The 21,091-nt window shown below is 38.9% G+C and overlaps 1 protein-coding gene across 1 annotated transcript in view; it reads right to left on the bottom strand.

Annotated features, from left to right (window-relative positions):
- Positions 1-5,380: 5,380 nt before the first annotated feature.
- Positions 5,381-21,091, bottom strand: part of tcf7l1a (transcription factor 7 like 1a) — a 29,483-nt gene continuing 13,772 nt past the window's right edge. The window contains exons 4-12 of the mRNA XM_051910781.1: positions 16,543-16,626; positions 10,473-10,608; positions 10,038-10,140; positions 9,783-9,866; positions 8,119-8,262; positions 7,869-8,028; positions 7,336-7,443; positions 7,153-7,204; positions 5,381-6,359 (exon numbers count right to left, since the gene is read on the bottom strand). Coding sequence (XP_051766741.1) covers positions 5,893-6,359; positions 7,153-7,204; positions 7,336-7,443; positions 7,869-8,028; positions 8,119-8,262; positions 9,783-9,866; positions 10,038-10,140; positions 10,473-10,608; positions 16,543-16,626 — 1,338 coding nt within the window. The 3' untranslated portion in view covers positions 5,381-5,892. The remainder of the gene's footprint in view (positions 6,360-7,152; positions 7,205-7,335; positions 7,444-7,868; positions 8,029-8,118; positions 8,263-9,782; positions 9,867-10,037; positions 10,141-10,472; positions 10,609-16,542; positions 16,627-21,091) is intronic.

Here is a 21,091-nt window from a genome sequence, read left to right on the forward strand (position 1 = left end):
TGAATGTGTGCTGCTTAATATTTTTGTGGAGACGGTGATATTTTTTTTTCAGGATTCTTTGATAAATAGAAAGTTCAAAAGAACACCTTTTATTTGAAACAGAAATCTTTTGTAACATTACAAATGTCCTTATTGTACTGACCCCAAATAAAGAGTAATTAAAGTGTAATTTAAGATTTTAAGTGTATTAGTTTTGCTAGTATTAAACATTTTTAGAATACTTTTGGGTAAAAAAAATCCATATGATAATAAAAATGTTCTTTTTCTTATTTCTTTCTTTTTTTTTTTTTTTAAATATGGCAAAATATTAAAGTGTAAAAAGTTACTAAGCATAAAATTGACCTAAATAATAATAACATAAAGCAATTTTGTTTGATTTTTAAAATAAAGTTTACATAAGCTCTGATGCAACAGACCAACGGCCATTTTACAGAATTACCGAAAATGAATGTGATGATCATTTCGATCATATTCTGTCAAAATAAAACCGAAATAAATGTTCAGCTGTCTGTGACTCAGATTAAGTAATCATGGTCACACTTTGTCCCTGATACATTTATTGCACACGAATGAAAAGTGACAGCAGATCCAGACATGCAGGATTTCATCACGGCCTGTTGATCAAGTCTGAAAATACTTCACTCAAGGGAGGTTTTTGCTCATTTGAATGAACACAAATGATCAGGGTTTATGCTACACGAGTTAACAGTTTTTTTTTGTTTTGTTTTTTAAAGTTATGATTATTAAAAAAAAAAAAAAAAAACAAGTTTAAATATATTCTGGCTCAATCTTTTCATGATAAATGTACACAACATAAACCTTAACTGACTGCCCACTGCGATAATTTACCTCGTTACAACACGCTACTGTCACAAAACGTCAAAAAAGTGTGTTCAGTGAACCGTATCTTTTGTTTTGGGCAAGGTTTTTTTGTAGACAAGAAAGTATCTGTACAGAAATTGAAATTAACAGCACAAACTTACCGTGAACAGGGCCGGATTTACCTTACATTGTGAAATAGGCTAAATAAATTTTTGCTAGTGTGTGACAACTAGCCCCGGCTTTCCACAGACATCTCAAGACAACATCGCCATCTGCTGGCGGAAGGCCGTTAATTGTACTGACAGACACCAATATGATATTTATGTCTGCAAGTAGAGGGCGGTGTCGTAGCACACAAATATTAATTTCTCATGTTACAAGTCTACATTGTTAAAAATTTAACTGTCTTTTGGTAGGATTAAATAAATAATAATAAATGAAAACAATAAATAATTAATAATATTTATTTATTTTCTACTAGATGTGGTGTCATAACAACAATGGGCTATTAATTTCTGCCTCATGTTACAAAACCACATTGTTCAAATTGATAACTTTCTGGTTGGATCCCCTAAAAGATTGATTGATTGATTGATTGATTGACTGACTAGACCACAATCTCGTAGCACACAGATAATCACTCACGTCAGTCGTTTTCAAAGTTTTCACTTGTAGGCCTATATATTTTGTAGTTTTATGACATTTTGGAAAATGACAATAAAAAATATTAAATTTTCACATATTTTCCTGGAAACACATATCTGACACATTTTAAGTTCTAGGCTATTAGGTTACAACATTGTTGCAGAATCTGAGCTTACATTCATAAAATAAATAAAAGACATTTCACTTTTTTTTTTTTTTGTTACAAAATATCAAAAAGTACTGTGATACTGCCATGTTTTTTGGAAGTAAACACATGAACATCATGGTGCATATCATTAGGTACCATGGTAGGCTATCAAAATGCCATGTTTTTACCATCTGGTGACTCTATCAAAATTTCAAAAGATTAATTTCATACCCACAAAATAAAATCACAGAGCCAATTTCATTACATAAAACACTTTTCACAAAAGTGACTGAATCCTACTAAAAGCCATTCTTAGCACCTTAAGTGTTTCCTGGTCGACTGTCCCTTTAGTCTGGAATGTGTCATTTTTCTCACCACAACACCACAAATGAACTGTCCAGGTCATCTCGTAATTATGGGTGCGAGTGCGACTGCTTCAGCAGTTTCCTTGAGAGCAGACCAAAAATAACAATGCAAAGGCATCTTTTGAGTTAAGGCTGCTCTGTACCTGCTTAAAATTTGGTATATAGATGTTCTGCAGCATAAAGTATCCATTTAAAATTGCTGTGTAAATGCATTTATGCCACCTCTGAGTAGCGTCAGTGTAGAGGACACCTAATTGCCGCTTCAAAGGCGCTTATGTGCCACATTTAAACTGTAAATTTGGCACTAGAGACAACAAGGTCATATCAATATAGGACACCAGAAGGTCTACTTGTTAAGCTGAGGATGACCAAACCAGTTGATTTAATCAAAGAACTTTTAGTTACAGAATATTCTCAATCTCACTTGTTTACATGCAAGCCACATTTTAATACCTAAAATTTCACCAAAGAATGTTTCAGTACTTTGAGAGTATTCTCAATCTCACGTGTTACCTTGCTAGCCACACTTTAAGACCTAACATTTGAGAAGGAATTGAGAAGATTCTGCAAACTGGTTTCCAGATATCAGGATGGTGGAAAGTGATGTTAGCATCTGCACGGCTAGCACACACTGATCTCCGTTTCTTCACATTTGCCGTCTCTGTAAAGCATATATGTCTGTGAAGTGTGGTCACTCCGTCTCCTCCGGGAGACCTAATTGCGCCTTCCTGGCAGCCGTCGGCATCCCAGGGGCCACAGAATCCCGTAACCTACCTTCCATGCCGTTTGCTAATTGAAATAGCTAATGAGATCTCAGAGGACATACTTTCCAAGCCTCTTCGTTAAAAACAGTGGCAGTATGTCAAAACATGCATAATAGTGCTGTAAACGTGTGGAAATATTTTAATTCTGGACACAGCTTTTAGCCTTGTGACCGAGTTTGCAATTTTGCTCATTTACAGCCGTCTGAAAACAATATGTTCCTGCATCCTCATCATCACACAAAGCTCACTTTATAGGGACTTTGGTTACTTTTACCTCACAAGCCTGTCAATAAAAGAAACCACACAATGAAATCAAATAATGTTTGTTCAGATAAACATAACCGACAGTATACATTTCAGAAAGAAAAATCCTAAGCCACATTCATAAACTATTCCGAGATTTATGAGAGAACAGTCATAATCATAATAATATCCCACATACTACTTAGTGCACAATAATCTCCCAATAGCACTGTTTTGCCAAGTAAGGCATGTTCCTGGATCAACATATTTTGTTGATCCTGAAACAACATTCCTGTCCGAAAATGTAGTCCTACCCCTACCCATAACTTATCCCTAAATCAGAGGGAAATGATATGTGAATAACACTGATGTAGAAGCACCTAACCCTGGTTTTAAGCCTAAACTTGTCATAAACTCTAAACTTATCCCTCAAATCTGACTGGTTGATTGGAATGTTGTTCTAGGATCAAAGATGTTGATCCAGGAGCATGTTGTACTTTGTGAAATCACGTTCACCTCTCCAATCAACCAGTCTTAGTAAGATGATATTCATATACTTTAATTTAATAATCAAAGCTCTGTAGTTTTTATAAAGCAATGAAAAAATTGTCTTGCATTTTATAATAATGCATTATGTGCATTTATAATGCAACGCAATACAATGATGATTAAGAGATAAATAAATATTCCTCAAAAGCCTGATGTATCATATTTGGTACTCACATTTTACCATGTTTTTTCTAAAAATTGATGTCAAGTAAACCTAAGTTGCTTCAGTCCAGTATGTGTTCATCTTGACATATAACTGACAATATTAGTTCTTCTTACATTTACTTTATAAAAAGCAGTAAAAAAAAAAAAAAAAAAAAAAAAAAACAACAACTGGAAGGGGACATTTTTACTATTATACTAGCATTATAAGGCATTGTACTTACTAAAAAAACTATGAAAAAGATGAGATTGTGTGTAACAGGTTTTTCTGCAGTTTTGATCATCATTTAGAGGTTATAGAAATTTGCATATCAAATATGATATAGTAGGCTTTATAGGGTTAAGAAAGTAAATAAGTTCAATTTTGAGGTCACATTAACCTTAAGGCCCATTCATACCAATAACGATAACTATAAAGATAACGATAAAGATATGGTTCTAAAAAATCGATCTAAATATAAACAAAGACTATAAAATAACACAAGACAGGTTTTTTTTGTCATGATTCGAGCGTTTGGAGAAAAAAAATTATGAGACAGTTGTTGTCAGATTTCATTGGTGATTTCAAATATGAAATTTAATCCAAAGCTTGGCAAACAGCTTAGGAGAATTTGATTTTTCACCATTCAAAGAGATAGGAGTTGCACTTGCATGCCCGAGAGGCGTTTCAAAGATGGCCGCCGAGTGAAATGACTTGTCTTAAAGGGACTTTGATATAAAAGAATATCAGTGTCCACACCACAAGAAACGATATCGTTAGAATCACTTTCAGAACGATTTTTTCCCCAGCTGTTGACCGTTAAAACACTGACAGCCAATCAGAATTCATTCTAATTTAAAATGTCCGCCATTTAAAATGGCGGACGACATTGTGGAGAAGTTAATCGCCGACGTCCAGAAAAAGCCACCACAGTTTGACAAGTCAAAACCCCTTTTCAAGCATACTTGAAAGAAAATGGATATATGGAAAACAATCGTTCATACCCTCTGAATAAATGGTGAGAAGTTTTAACGATGAGATCATTATTCCAGGCTAGCAAACAGTGTAAAATAAAATTACCTCAGGTATCCAGCACTAGATTCGACAACAGTGTCTTGCTTCCTTTGAAGCTGCAGTGAAAAAGACTAGGCGTAATTTTTATTCAACTATATTGACTTCGTCAGCTAAATTGACTGTTAGATTAGATCGATGGCACACTCCAAACAGAGCATGCTGAGGACATCTGCTGGTTAAAGCCGTGTAAATACAACAATAACAGGAAAAACATGTTGTACACACTTTGAAACCGGAGCGCGTGAGCTTAGAATAAAGACCGTTATCGTTCGTTGGTGTGAACGCAAATATAGTTATCGTTCTTGGTGTGAACGGGCCTTAAATGTCTATTTTTGGATAAACTACTCTCCCAGATAACTTTTACCAGGAGGATAATGTCAGTGTTTTTAAACAACGGAGTCTACTTTTTTCTTTACAAGGCTGTCTTTTACGCAACAATGAATTATATAATTTAGTTTGCGCACATCATGAGTGCCAGCATTTCACACACACCACTTCACGAGCCCTAATTAGATAAATGAACACTGACAGCATGTGTGATACTGGCTCTATTCAGAAGATCTATGTCGTATTATTCAGCCGGTCATCACATGCAGTGTCCTCACACAGCAAAAAACACAATGCAGCCTTTAGAAATAACTTGAGGTTTATTAGCTATGGAGTCTTAGGAGAGTCACACAAACAGGGTTAGGAACAGGGTGAGGTGGTACCAAAAGAAATAAAAACAAGAGAGAAGATAAGAAAGCAGTAATGAGGGGGAAAAAAAAAAAAAAAAGGAAAAAAAAGAAGAAGAAAAAAAAAAAAATATCAAACTCCTAACTACCATTAGATTGAATTGGAACTAAAACTACAAATTGTATTTTGTCAAGTACGGCTTTAAAAAAAAAAAAAAAAAAAGGAGAAACCTTTATACATTTGTCTTTTATACAAGTAGCAACATTGGAGAATCACATTGGAAAAAGGCAATTTACAAAAAAATACATTTTTGTTTAAAAGAGAAAAGCAAAATAGAGGGGTGGTCAAATATTGACCAATAATTATTCCTTTTCATTCTATCTTAAAAACTTGGTCTAATATCTATAAAAATGTAAAAACAAAGCAATATACAGGTGTAAAAAGTTTTTTTTTTTGTCATTTTTTTTACTCCACTGATTTGGTGACCAGGGAGAGAGGTTGTGTCTGCAGCAAGGCATGATGGGAATGTAGGGCTGCCTGGTGGAAAGGTGAGGATGGGGAGAGTAGGGAGTGAGGCAGGGTGTTGAACGGGATGGGACGGGAAAGGAGGGTCGCCGACTGGCTGTGGAGAGAGATGCTCGGATGGGAGGTGGTAGAGGAGGACGAGGAAGAGGAAGTGGAGCTGGAGCCCGAGGCTTTCCCTGGCAGGGGGAAGTGTGGGTGGTGGGCTCTTCCCTCGGGTTTGGTGGTGAGGGACAGGGGCTGCGCCTGCTCCGAGTGAGTGGCCGCAGGGGCCGCTGGTGATGCCAGGGCGGCCGACGGTGTGGCGGGGGAGTCCAGCATGCTACCGTGCGAGGAGGTAGGGCTGTCACACATTTTCTCGGACGGCAGGTACGGGATGCACTGCTTCTTGGGCTGAGGCGAGAAGCTACCTGCAGATGAGGGGGAAAAAGGGTTAAATATACTCCCAAAATGTGTTAACCAAAATGTTTGTTAATAAAGGGCTTTTTCACAATAATGCAAACGAGATGAAAAATGGCCATTATGATGATAATTAAACTAGTTTAAGTAAAACATACTGTGTTATGACAAGTCATAAAAATGGCAAAAGCACATAGCAAAATTACTAAAACAAAAATGGAACCAAACTGAAAAAAAAAAAAAAAAAAAAAAAAAATTACTAATAAATACTACTTTAATATATAAAAAGTTTGAATATTTATTATTTAATTTTTTTTTATTTGAATCAATTTATTTAGCATCTTCTCATTACACTTTTTTAGAAAATATTTTTTAATCGAATACATTTAGATGACATTTTATTCAAAAAATGACCAAAATTAATGATTATGATATTAAAAAAGTGAATAAATTTAAAGCATATTTTCATAAAAATATAAAACTGCTACAAAAATTACTCCCAATTGCTCCAAAATTATCACAAAAAAACCAAAACGTCTTGGTTTGTTCAGAAGAAAGTCATATAGGTTTAAAACAATGTGAATAAATGAACTTTTCCTTTTTAAAAAAATCCAATATACAAAGGAAAAAAAAAACCCAAAACGTTCATCATCTAGCTTCTAATGTCAAAATTGAACTGAACATGATCTGTGAGTTGAGTGATCAGACCAACAGGGATGCTGGGAAAAAAAATCCGCTCTAGTTCAGCGAAAGACTACACATACAGAAACTGAGAAAGAAATACAGATGGCCAATGACACTTACTCTCTGGTGGGGAATCAGGTTTATTGTCTCTCTTCCGTTTCTTCCTCTTTCCCTGTGGAGAGACATGATTTGGAGCAAATTAGATGCGTTTGATTAAGCAAAACTCCCCTGGCTGCCAAAAACAATGGAAGAATCCGAACCCCACATGATTTGCGTTAAACTCTGCATTCTAGGCTCACTTACATAGTTGTCTCGCGCAGACCAGCCCGGATAAAGCTGAGAGTGCAGCTGCCGTTCTTTCCTGGCGAGTTCGTAATATTTGGCCTGTTCCTCACGTGAAAGAGAGTGCCACTGCGGAATAAAAGAACATATGGTCAAATTTCCCTCCTTTTTTCAAGGGATAGTTCACCAAGAAATTTACAATTTGATTATTTACTCACCCTCATGTCATTTCAAACCCATATGAGTTTATTTCTTGTGCACAAAAGAAGAAATTTCAGAATCACAAAAGTCACGTGGACCACTTATGATGTTTTTGTGTCCTTTTTTGACGTTTGAAAGCTTTAATGCCCATTCGTTGTAATTGCACGGAATAGAGCGACCAGCACAATCTTCAGAATATCTCCTTTTGTGCTTCATATGAGTTTGGAATGACATGAGTGTGAGTAAATGATGGCAATTTTCATTTTTAGATGATCCGTTCCTTTAAGACAAGATGAAGAGAAACAGACTAATGCATCTCAGCTCCTGTCATAATGGGATTTGTAAGCACTCACCCTCCTGCCTAGGATCTGGTTGATGGCTGCGCTCTCTTTCAGGGTGCATTCGGCCACTACTTTGGCCCTCATTTCCTTCATGTAGAGCATGAAGGCATTTAGAGGCTTCTTGATGTGAGGCTTCTTCTCTTCCTCTTTCTTCACAGGCACCGAGGGCTTTCTGTACGGACACAGATGAACGCAAAGATGATGTCGGTCGGACAAGAGCAGAGGAACGACTGTGAGAGAGTAATGGAGGACAGAGACTCACCCGTGTGTCGAGTTGCTGGCGTTGTCGCCATTGGGCTCCTGTTTGATGGCAGGCGACACAATAGCGGGGTGAGGGATGCCCGTCTGGTGCAGGCCATGAGAAGGATGAGGCACCATGTGAGGAGAGAATCGACTGGATACCAGACTAGAGAGAGAGAGATAGACTCACTGTCAGCAACAGACAGCTATAACATGGGGTTGGTTGGTTGGTTGGATGGATGGATGGAATAGCAAACAGAATGATAGACTGATAGATAGATGGATAGATAGACAAAATGACAGACAGACAGATCAACAGATGTCTATCAGAAAGACAGATAGACAGAGAACCATGGATGGATGGGATGGCATATGACAGACAAAGAGATAGACAAAATGGCAGACAGACAGCACGATAGACAGATGGATGGAGAGACGGACAGACAGACAGACAAAACAGCAGACAGACAGAATGATAGACAAATAGATGGATGGATAGACAAAATGACAGACAGACAGAACGATAGATGGATGGATGGAGAGACAGACAGATAGATGGACAAATATGGCAAACGGACAGAATGATAGACGAATAGATGGACAGATAGACATCACACCGGGAGCACCTATCCTAGCAGCTGCATCTGGAAAACTCTGTACTCTGGGCTTCCAAATTCATAACAGCTAATACAATAGCAGCATTGTCATTTTCACAGATGAGGAAAAAAAAAAACTGTTCCAATCTGTGATTTGCACACTCTTGTTAAACGCATATTTCCACTGGACTTCAGCACTTCACTGTGCAACAAAATGAACGCAAGCAGAAAACAATCTCTCTTGCTACAGACCAACAAAAAGTGCAAAGTCATAAGACAGCCATGAAAGCAGTAGCGGGAGATTAAAAGACATCGAGATTTCAGGCTGACGTGCGACAACTGAACTCATCCAGCATTCTAAGGAAATTTTAGCATTATATGAATGGAAAGAATATGATAAAATCATGCATTAGAGAAGTTTCTATTCAGCAAGAGTTTCAGGATGTGCTACTTTTATATAATGGCTAGCATATCTACAGTAATATGGTAGAAAGTGAAATAATTTACACCCTTGAGTTTCTGCAACAATAACTCTAGGTGCGTACAGGTTTTATCTAACTAAAATAAGTTTGCTCAGATTCTCTTGGTTGGAAGTTTTTCCAAGTAACATTTGCATAATATTACAATTATTCTTCATCAGATTTAAAAAGTTCCATGTTTATCAGATAAGCACAATGGTAATACCATGGTATTTTTATAAGTACCCTATAAATACGTGAATATTACAATCATTTGTCACCATGGTATATTTAAAAATGCCATGCTAAAAACATTTCAGTGTTACCTAAATTTCATTTAATTTCCTTTTTAGTATTGAGCATTGGCAATTAAGTGTTACTTTTATCTGAGTGAAGTAAAACCAAATTGTGCAACATTCAAAAAAGCATTGCACAGGGTTGAAAGAGAAATAGAGGGACTAAGGCACCATTATCGAGCAAAAAATACATCAGCAGTTTCCTGTACTATCTGTTCTGTGAGCCTTCAGGGAGGAATTGCGCTGTCTGCTTTCTCATGTCTAATAATAGATGCAAGTTTAACTTCAAATCAACATGTTGGTGCAGAAGAGAAGGTTCTGCCTTCTTTTACATACCTAGACATGGAGGCGTTCATGGCGAGTGCAGGGTAGGGGTGTCTGAAGCCCCCAGGAGGGATGGAGTACATATGCTGGCCTTGCCTGAAGACAGAAGAACAGCACTCAAACAACTTGCTACAGCAAAATCAAGGACAAACAGCTGCTCTTTTCCTAGGAGAACTTTTAAAAATAGCTACAAACTTGATTATGCCATCTGCGTGGGTAAAATAAGGTTGATGTTATGTATTTTAAGGCCTCGGAGTTCAGACTTACTGAGGAACCAGCCATCCTAGAGGGTGTGGGATCTGTCCAACTGCCCCAGGAGAGAGAGGGTAATATGGGGACAGCTCTGAAGGGTGAGGGGTCCTTGGTATACCTGAAGAAATAATTGTGGATTACAAAAACTGAAGACACATATCAACACAAGTCAATTTAAGGGTGAAGTGCATAACTTCTGTCTGCTGTTGGCACCTAAATGAATTGCAAATATAGTGACTGTCTTCAGAGGAAGAAAAAATAAATAAAAATTAAATTCACACCACTGGTTTAGTTGCAATTCAGTTTAGTGCCACTAGTGGCACCAAAATGACATACGTCACCTGTAACTACTTCTATCCCCACACAGTTCCAATAAACCCCATCAAAACAAGTAATTACTCTACTCAAAGCTTTGCATCTCAGATTGCTGAACCAGTTGGTGGTGCTTACCCGTCTTTGGGTCGAGAATCTCCGGTGAGAGGTGAGAGGGAGGCGTCCCCGGGGAGAAGTGTTCATTGCTGTAGGTGATCAGCGGTGTGAGGGGATGAACGTGATGGGGGTGTTGGACCACCGGCACCTTATTAGACTGAAAAACAAAAGGAGAAAGCAAAAGAGGTGAGGGAGGGGGGAATGAGATGAGTGTGCATGTTTAAACAACCAAAAAAGCAAGCGAAAAGAAGAAAATAGCCATTAGACCTCATTACTCGTGAGCGGCGCCAGAGTGTTTTAAAGAACAATAGGTCTCGACAGCAGGGTTTACTTTTTCCTACTTCTCCTACTAAAGGAAAATAAACACCAGTTGGGCATTTGACCGGCTGTATGGAGGGTGGGAGAAATCACACCTTACACCCCTAGCAGGCAGCATTTCTCTCGTTTAGCACACTAGCGACAAGAGAGATGATTTCAGCTGCCACTCGCCATAATTGACGCTAGCACAGGCCTGGCATTTGAAGGGAAGTGGCAGTCACTACACTCTTAGGGATCAAGAGGCACCTGTTGTAACAAACCCTTTAATGCTTCTCTTGGCAAGGTGGCAAAAGTTAAACAGATCAGGACTACATTTGAGAGTGTTAAAAGGCACAATGTTGGAAACTGCTAGGCCAGGGGTAGCAAAACCTACTCAAATACACCGTAACCAGCTAATCAGGGTCTTCAGGATTACTTGAAAATAAGAGGAAGGTATGTTGGAGCAAGAATGCAACTGAAGTCTGCAGGAAGGTAGCCCTCCAGGAGCAGGGTTGACTACCCCTCCACCAGGCTAACGAGATTGCTAAAGGGACATGTTACCTTTGAGTTAAAACCTAATGACTTTCTGAAGAGCGTTGCTTAAAAAGTTCCCTATATTCTAGCCAAAACCAACCATAAAGGCTATTTCAGCTTTTATTACACATCCATATGTTAAGGCCTGGAAATGCTTAGCTAAGCAAGCTCAATTTCATGTTTCACATTCTAAGAGTTCCAGCAAGGGGTGCGCTATGCTAATGCTTGCTGCATTAGCATAAACTGTCTAGTCAGTTTTCTCTTTCATGTTAACTAATGTCATGGCATACTAACAGTTTGAAGAGAATCTTGCTCAGCAAAGTAGTTGGTTCGACTTGTTTATAGCTAGCTGCCGGAATGATAACTCATCAATTTTAAGTACACAGTCAATTATAGGTAAATCTATCACCCACCCCCTCCCGAATACTGAGGAACTTATATTAGAATATAATTTACTAGCAAAACCCCAACTACATAAATATAGCAGAACTATAATAATATCAGAAGCAGCACTGCTGTGATGTGTACACAAGCCAACGCAAGGTGGTGAGCTGTAGACTGAATGGGGTACTTGTTGGCTCAGGACGTCACAAGGGAGCGAGAGTGGAGAATGCCGTCTTGTTTCCTCCATGCTAACCTTCCCCCCACCTCTATGTAGGCAGTGGGTTTGACCTCTGCTCCAACCAGCACTCTGTGAACATGAACAAGGCTTGCATTGAGACAAGGCTGGCTCTCATTTCCCACAGTCCAAACACATCCAGATCTCTGGGTTGCCTCTCTATCCCTCGCCTTTCTGGTTCCATCTATCTGTCTGACTGTCTGTCTGTTTCTGTGTTTGTACATAATTTAGCATTGCATTTTCAGAGACAGGCTGAGCCTGACTTCTGGAAACCCTGCAAGGTCCATCAAAGGACTGCTTCAAAGATCGGTCAGTAGGTTGATTAAGAAAGAAAGAGGACAACTTGCACTGATCCTCTAAGATGATGTTTGACCACTGCACTATGATATTAGCTGTTGAGGCTAATGGTCTCTCTTTCTCACTATCCTACTGCCAAGAATCCCTGCTGTGTCAACACGCCAGCCGTTTTGCCTCCGACACCACCATCCCAAGCATAGAGTGCCGCCAGACTGGGCCCCTCGCCTCCCTTACAAATGGACTGGATGGGACTGGCTGACTCCCAAGCATCCCAAGGATCCATATCAACACCTGGTCAGAGTACTCCTATTTGTTGTTTAAGTGGGTGCTTTACAGCTAATGGAATGGAAGTGTCCACCAGATTAACACAACTTAAGTCTTAAATTAAGGACTGGGGGAAAACACAGTACGACTACAGTATGGTGAGCACTGAAAACATATGCAAGCTGAGTCACTGGGTTTGGTAACATAAGGACAATGATACAGCAAAAACAGCACTTTCTCAGCAAACCATTCTAGTTGCAATATGCAGGAATCAACCTTTAGATGGCATGATTGGGTTCTTCTTCAATTGAGGTCTGTCAACAGGTACCTTTTACCTTTTGTTCAAACAAGTCCTGCAGTTCATCAAGGGCGAAGCCTGATAAATCTCCCTAAATCCACTTTTGTAAGTTGGTCTGTAGGAGGAGAAGACGCCTGACCAGCAAAACAGTGAAAAACAGCTGACAAAACACCTCTCCAAACAGAAAAAGTGAGTCATTGTGTAAACATTGTTCCACCTTTTGTATCACAGTTAAATTACATTGACTCTAGAGTTCTCAAGCACATATTTACCAATTGTGCTAGGTCAGTCTTTCATTTAACGGCCATTATTTTTTGAGATGCTTAGAACTAAAGTTAAAACAATGTTAGCGAAACCATTCAAAGAAGTACAATGTTATCTTAAGAGTTATTTGGAGTGACTCTCCACAAGGTGTTGCAGCTATTTGAAAACGACAAAAGTCGCAACTGTATGAAACGAAGTGCAGGGTCAGCGCTCTACACCTGCTGATTAATCTGTTGCTCTTCTCCGCCTGCTGGCGAAGGAACCCGCCCAAAGACGACTTCTGGTGCCACCACATGGAGCTGTTAAAACTGGAGCTCTGCTAAAACAAGCACATTGTGGCGTAAGAAGCAAATGTGGCCTGTTTTTTTTCTCTTTTGGCTACACCTCCTCCATCTCTGACTTGAGTTACTGAGCAAACAGGCGTTTGAGCAAGAGGGATCAAGACACAATGAACCGCTTTAGCGCTGGAAGAATGAGAGGCTAAACACAGATTCAAATGAAGGATAATAAAATAGTGCAGAGGAGAGGACAAGCCAAAACTAGCAGTATAAGCCAAACAGTATGATCCCTAACAATGGGGCACAATTTACAATAATCACCATCTAGAGCCTGAGGGGTACACATGGCTTTGAATTACATTTAAGAATTTCCTTTAAGAACTATTTTCTGGATTTTAGCGTTCTTGTTTCACATAGGTTTACATACTCATACTTTACCAGACATTGTACATTGAGGCCACAACAGCTTTATTGGGGAAACTAAAATATGATCATATGACACACCAATCTGGTTTTTGCACAAACACGCAACACTTCCCATCAGCAAAAACATCATGCCTAAGTCATCAACTCACATCAATTGTCAATGTCATTAGCAGGCACTTTAAATGGAATTTCCATTTGTAATCTGATTTTTGAAAACAATTTGAAAATGGCTGGTGGACTCATGACTAATAAACTTTATTAGTTTATAATAAATTATTTAAACCATAATTTCTTGACTAGGCCTAATGTGCGTGCATGCCTTTGAGACAGACAACAGCTAAGGTGGGGGCTAGCCAATTGCCATTGCTGTGTCGGCTGTTGCTAATATAAGTGTTTGCTAATGTAACTGTTTGCTAAACACAATGACTGAATGTGGGTTTTAAGAACCAGGGGATTCACAAAACATTCTTAAGAATAAAATTCTTCTTAACTGCCAATTTCTTCTTATTTTCTAACTTAAGGAAAAAGACAAGAATCTTTTATTTTCCCAAAAACCTACTAGTACCAGGAATGTGGACGAGTACTCTGAAGTGACACCGATCCATCATGAAAACAGTGATCACTAGAGTATTTTAACTTGACACAGCGCATAAAAAACTCCCGTCAAGCCAGTTACAACTAAAATCTGCGCTTACCATGACTCAGCGTTCTTCAGCAATACCCGCCTCTCAATCAAATAACACAAAAGCCTGTCATTTATTTCTTAAGAAAAAAATTAAGATGTTCTAAAGATAATATTTGAGAACGTCTTAAGAATTTTTCAAGAATTGCACTTAAGAAAAAAGTTAAGAAAATACTTAAGAAATATTCTAAGAAGTTTGTAAGAAAAGATTATTTTTTTCAGATTATTTCATATCAGATACAAAACTATGAGCTTACAACTTGATTTATGTTTTTTTTTCTGTGAAGTTTAAGAAATCAGAAATGCTAAAAAGACATTCAGTTAAACTACTTGGAGATCAAGCTCATTTTCAGTCTGTAAAGTGCATGGGCTCTCAAAAAGACACTTTTAGGAGTCTGTGGTATTATCATAATGTATTATCATAATCATAATTATCATGGTATTATCATAAAAGACACCATGCGCAAACATCATGCTAATATCATGGTTTTTGGACACTGCCATGCTATTTTTTGGTATATATGAATATGCTAATCAAATTGTACCATGGTATACTTCAAAGTACTATTGTATTACCATTTGATACATGACCCATGGTAATGCCACAGGATTTTTAGTATGATTTTGACCACAGACACGAAAAAAAAAAAATCTCACACACAGCTTACAGAGTTGACAAGGCTGAAGTTCCCACACAATGCCTCACACATCACCTGCCCCTCTGTTTCGGTTTGATGTATTATTCATGTGGCCTGGGTCCAGATGCATTGTATGGAAGGCAATGTGAAGAGGTGGGCTTGGTGCTGCAATATCAAACTCACACACACTCAGAGGGATGCCAATGGAATGCTAAACAAACCTGGTTCCTGAATAATTGAGCCTTTCGGACTACTCTGGCTCACCCTATTAGCATGTGTGCCTTCTGGACCCAATCTGTGCAGCCACAGAAACGGTTTCCACAGGTCACTCATACCCTCTCGGCAGCCTGGTGTGAATTCAGCAGCCCCTGTCATTCATTAGAAACACAATAAACCCTCTTGCACGTCACCTAATTATTTACTGACTCTAATTAATCCTCCAATCACAAGAGATTGCCCCAGATCTACATGCCAGAAATTAAGCCCCAATGCCAGCATCTAATAAGGAAGTGAAGTCCATTTTCCTGGAGGGAGAACAGTAGCATTCAGTGTTTCTATGTTCTGTAAGGTCAACACAATACTGAGTGTTAAAGCAAAGTCAGCATCAACAGGCTTCAATGGTCAACTCATCTCCGTATAATTGGATTGAAATTCCCTCGCTGCATATTTGCAGTCTGTCTGGAGTCCCCAAGCATGATAATAGGTGCTTTATGAAACACATGCTAAGTAAATAAGGACAAAACAGCAGACACAACAGGCCCAGTGTACCGGTCCTATTATCAGGTCATCGTAAACTTTGGCCTGAGAACTTTAAATTGGATTCTCATTTAGACAGAACGGACCCAAAGTCTGTTTGGAAATCTCTTGGGCAAACGGTCTAATCTTCTAGTTCGGACCACAGTCAGTGATCACTTTGTCACCGTGGCAGAACCTCATTCATTCTGAGCGGACTAACTCCATGTTTGGAGGGTGAAAAAACGTGTCTCCGGAATGGATTAGCTGTCATTTGGAGCGAGCATTCCTGAGGTTCTCCGCCGTGGTGTCTGGAAAGGGTGAAGCAGGTCAAAAGTTGGGTCGCATGAGTGGCCGGAGGGGGTGGAATGGCAGGAAAATAAGTCTGTTGCTTGTTGACACTTAGAACGACAAGCTTAAGCCCTTGGCCTAAGACAGGCTTCGGCTAAAAGCTAGTCGTGCTTGTGTGGGCAAACATATTTCCGGTTGTTCATTGTGACAGAAGTCACCAATGTACCTTTGCTCTTAAACCTAGTTAAACCAACCTAGTCAAATGAATATCAGTATATTACAATATTTTACTGTTCATTTAATGGTTTCATATCAAAATGTTGCCTTTCAAATCATTTGTTTCCCCAAGCACGCATATCATTCAAGAGCACAACATAAGAATGGACTATTTTCAAAAATACCCAACTTATCTTAAGACCTTTTTGATTGCATTGAGAACTGTACAAGACATGAAGTTGCTGGTGGACTTACTAAGTGCCCTGGTGTTGGTGATCTGGAGTCTTTGAGGGCTGCTGTGCCAGGAACGTCAAGTAGAGGCCATTTCATTTGTAGATACTGCAGAGGACAAAAGAAAAAGACAATCATTAACACATTTGACAGGTGGTCTACATATCATTGCATAACCAAAAATACTCCTATTACTTCAAATGGATATAGCGATGTTGTAGAATGCCCGTCTTGATAAAAAAAAAAAAAAGTCGCCAAAACAGTTTTTTTGAGTTTCCATCTTTAACGGGTGGGTTAAAAGTCAAGTTTTTGTACTGAAATAATTCAGTCTCGCCCCTTGGATGAAAAGTCCACAAAGCTACAATTGTTGACTATTAAGTCTAGTACAGACTCATATTTCAATACACAAACACAGATCTGTATTTAACCTGGAATACTCCTTTAAAATTGAATTAGTCTGGTAAGAAGATCCAATGGAAGAAATCAATTAAATGGACCTCTGAGTCATCAACGGATTCCAGCAATCCAGCTGTTCTTTGTCTTAATTCATTTGAAAGCTGTGGAGATGAACTTCGAGTGCTGTTTAGCACCTGGGAGCATTAGCTGGAACAGTTTAGGGGGCTGAGACGAGAGCAGTCCGGCCCAGGGGAGGGGGTGAAACGTGGAAGTTAAATATGATTTGGACTGCAGGTCCCAGCATAGTAAATGCCCAGCTGGATGGATAATATGTGTGTATGTTAGTATGAGGAACAGCTGGGAGGAAGTCCCATAACGCACTGGGAGAATAGGAAGGGGCCTTACAGAATGCATGGAGCAGAAATGGAGATCTGCCTTTCTCTAATTTTACCCCTTCTATAAATCAATGAGAGCGTATGGAGAATGCAAAAGCGATGCTGTTAGGGTGAGTGTGGTATGGAATGAGAGAAGGAGCAGGGAAGAGACACACAGTGATGAATGACTGGACTTCCTATACAGAGGGAGACATTTATTGTGAAAGCCCTCACTGCTCCGTGCACGTGTCAAAGTTTGATGCCTTTCAGCTTTTCTGGGGCCCCTCGCATCCAGCGCTTATGATTTTCAGGAGCAATTTATAAAATTGAGTTTTTCATCCCTTCACGGAGCTTCCCCGCCTGGCTCAGTCATCTGGTTTGTGTAGAAGTCAAACCGTATCAGATGTTCCCGTGGAGTCATCGTTCCCGTATCTAAGCTCTTGAGTCTAGGAGCTGAAAGCATCTGGGTTTATAGTGATCATATATACCTCAAGAACTCTTAGTTCTACTTAAGGGACACCATAAATGTAGACAAATCCTTATACATCGACATACAAGCATATATACTACGGGTGGGCTATATGATTAAAGTCTCACATCACAGAAACTGAATATCAAAATAGAGTTATTTTTGCCTGAAATGCAATGAATAAAATAGTTTATATATTAAATAACCATGCAGTCATGCTAACATTTGAATACTCCAGTAAATTTGGATTTTTTTTCCATAAGTACCATAAATACACTTTGCAACAACTGCTTCACAAAAGTTTAAGTCAATAACCAACACTAAATGGCAATCCCTAAACTGTGTAAACCCTCATGTAAGCATTTGATGGATATTGTCCAACATTGCAATACCAAAACTTCTGCAGATTCAACCGTTAAAGGGTCAGTTCACCCAAAAATGAAAATTCTGTCATTAATTACTCACCCTCATGTCGCTCCAAACCTGTAAGACCTTCGGAACACAAATTAAGATATTTTTGATTAAATCCATGAGCTTTCTGGCCTCAGATAGACTGCAAAGTTATAACCCTTTCAAGGCCCAAAAAGGTAGTAAAGACATAGTACATGTGACTACAGTGATTCAACCTTAATATTATGAAGCGACGACTTTTCGTGCGCAAAAAATAAATGTTCTGAAGTAGAACCCGGAAGCACCGCACTGTGTTTACTACATGACTGGAGACTGACATGGAAGAGAATCTTAATTTGTGTTCCGAAGATGTCTTACGGGATAGGAACGACATGAGGGTAAATAATTAAATGACAGAATTTTCATTTTTGGGTGAACGAACCCTTTAAAACAACAAGATCTCATAGTAAATAACCCAAACATGTTCTACTACCAACCATCATGGTACATTAGGGGTTAAAAAGGCTTTAAACTTCATTAATCACAAATGGAACTGTTGTGAGGAAGTTTGGATAAGAATGTGGGCTAAAAATGGAAAAGACATTATGGTCCGGTGGACGGAGTTGCAGGGTTAGGTGGTGCGGAAAGCAAAAGTACTTTATGAGCAGGAACTGGTACAGTTTCCTTACAGCTGGCAGGATGAATCGAGACCTTGTGCCCTGTTTATTAAAGATGTTGGGTTCACTTTCACCTTCCATTGTCTGTAGTACAGTTGATAAACGACAGCCGCAAGTTCAACATCTAATTTGGCCAGACAGTTGAAATTAATGTCCTTAAAGGGACAGTTGACCCAAAAACGAACTCACCCTCATGTTGTTCCAAACCTGTATGACTTTCTTCTGTGGAACACAAAAGATGGTATTTTGAAGAATGTTGGTGTCCAAGCAACATGTCTTTGTTTTTTGTCATGTTCCACAGAAGAAAAGTAGTCATGCAGGTTTAATATGAGGGTGAGTAAATTATGACAGAATTTACATTTTCAGGTCAGCTATCCCTTTAAGTGTGTGGTCAGCTTTCAGAGGGCATCTGTGAATGAGAAGAACCACTCTGAGACACATCTAGTTCTTGTCAGGAGGCCTTACCATGTTTCTGGTATTTGCAGCTGCAGTTAAAGTGGACGGATGACTGAAAAAATACAATCTACCTTCCTCATCATAACCGCCATCACTTGACTGAAAACTTAACATACTATCTTGAAATACAATCTCAGTTTTGCCTTCCCACACAAACACACTACCGGGCTGCAGGGACCTGTGCCCTGCTTTTCTGGAGACACAAAGGGAGATCGGCCAAAGTAAACAATCATGGGGTCTGGGGATTTGTATTTGAAAGCCATAACTCCAAGAGCAGATGCTTAGCAAATGCAAAATGCACTTCTTGTTGAGAAGAGAAAAGAAATGGTGCACAGACATGAACCCCTGAAAATACATTTCAAATGCAGTAACAACCTGCTGAGCAACATAATAAATCAAAGCCTCACAAAGAAAAACAACACAAATACTATATAAGAAAACCTGAAAAACTAAAAATTTGTGGTAAACACAGGCTGATTAGAGAAGAAGGTGGCTGACATAATGTACATGACAATTTAATTTAGAGCAAATTAGATTATTTTTAAATCGTATCTATATTTAAATTTAGTTAATATTTATAAATGCATCAAAAAAAATGTTTATCTCCAAATGACCAAATATCCACGGAATAAAATAAAATAAATAAAATATATAAAATAAATCTGAAGCATACATACTGAATATTAAAAATATACTGAATTATGAAAAATGGTAGTAAATTATAAAAAATAAAAATGTCACTCATTGCCCGAGGCAGGCTAAGACAGAAGACATACTTCTAAACAGGATCATGCGGTTTAATTTCATAAATACACCTGGAGTGAGTTTGTAGCTGTCTACTTGATGTCAAAAGGTCACCGAGAAAGATTGAAATGCTGCTTAAATACTTTCCGCCCCGCTGAGCGAAGATGATGTGGATCTTTAACAGGATTATGACAACTTAAAACTTCACAAATATACTTTTGACAGTCATATGCTGGATGAAATGAAGCCTTCTGTCAAAACAGAGACGAAGACACCTCTTTAAGGGGATATCTGGAAGCCTCAACATGTGTTGCTGCGACCGCAGGCTTCGTTTTGGATACCGGGGATTTTAAACGCTGTACCTCAAACCGCAAGAGCTTCCACAAAATAGCGCAACGTTCTTGGAAAAGGGGGGAAAAACAAATCCTGAGTGGGGCGGAGCCAAGTAGGTCATGTCAATCATTCAAAGCATGGCCTACATTTCTCCCCAATGTTTCCACCCATTCCACACACACCCTCCACTAGAATGGAGAAGAACGCCGGTGGCGCACAAAGGAATCCATTACATCTCAGCATCGGAACAGTTAAGCCAGACAAAAGGCTCTGGATTACGTGCATGTATGCCTATAGGGCAAGGCCCTGATGCGGCCAGAGGGGTCTGACATCACCTGACTCATTTATTTATGCGTGCGACACCTCTTGCTGCTCTTTTCACTGCCGCCAGAGCAAAAGACAATAGAGGCAGCGGTTTCCAGCCCTCCCTCACCGCAGGTTGGCATTCAGGCCTATTGTTTGTTTAAGAGCTGCAAGAGTTTCCGATAATTAAGTAAACAATTCATAGGCAAACGACACCCCTATCTGTGCTAATTGGAAATTAATTTGCAGGGGAGGGACAGGAATTCTTGACCGCCTCCAAATATGAATTAGAGATCTGAGCCTTTTCATTGATGGGAAGAAAAAACAAAACAAAAAAAACTTTGAATAAAAAAAACAAAACGGCAAAACATTATGTAATTATGAAGTCTGATTTCAGAGATTAAACTCAGAGGAGGAGGAGGAGAAGCTCA

The sequence above is a fragment of the Ctenopharyngodon idella genome, chromosome 10, assembly GCF_019924925.1.
Source record: "Ctenopharyngodon idella isolate HZGC_01 chromosome 10, HZGC01, whole genome shotgun sequence".
NCBI classification, from domain to species: Eukaryota; Metazoa; Chordata; class Actinopteri; order Cypriniformes; family Xenocyprididae; genus Ctenopharyngodon; species Ctenopharyngodon idella.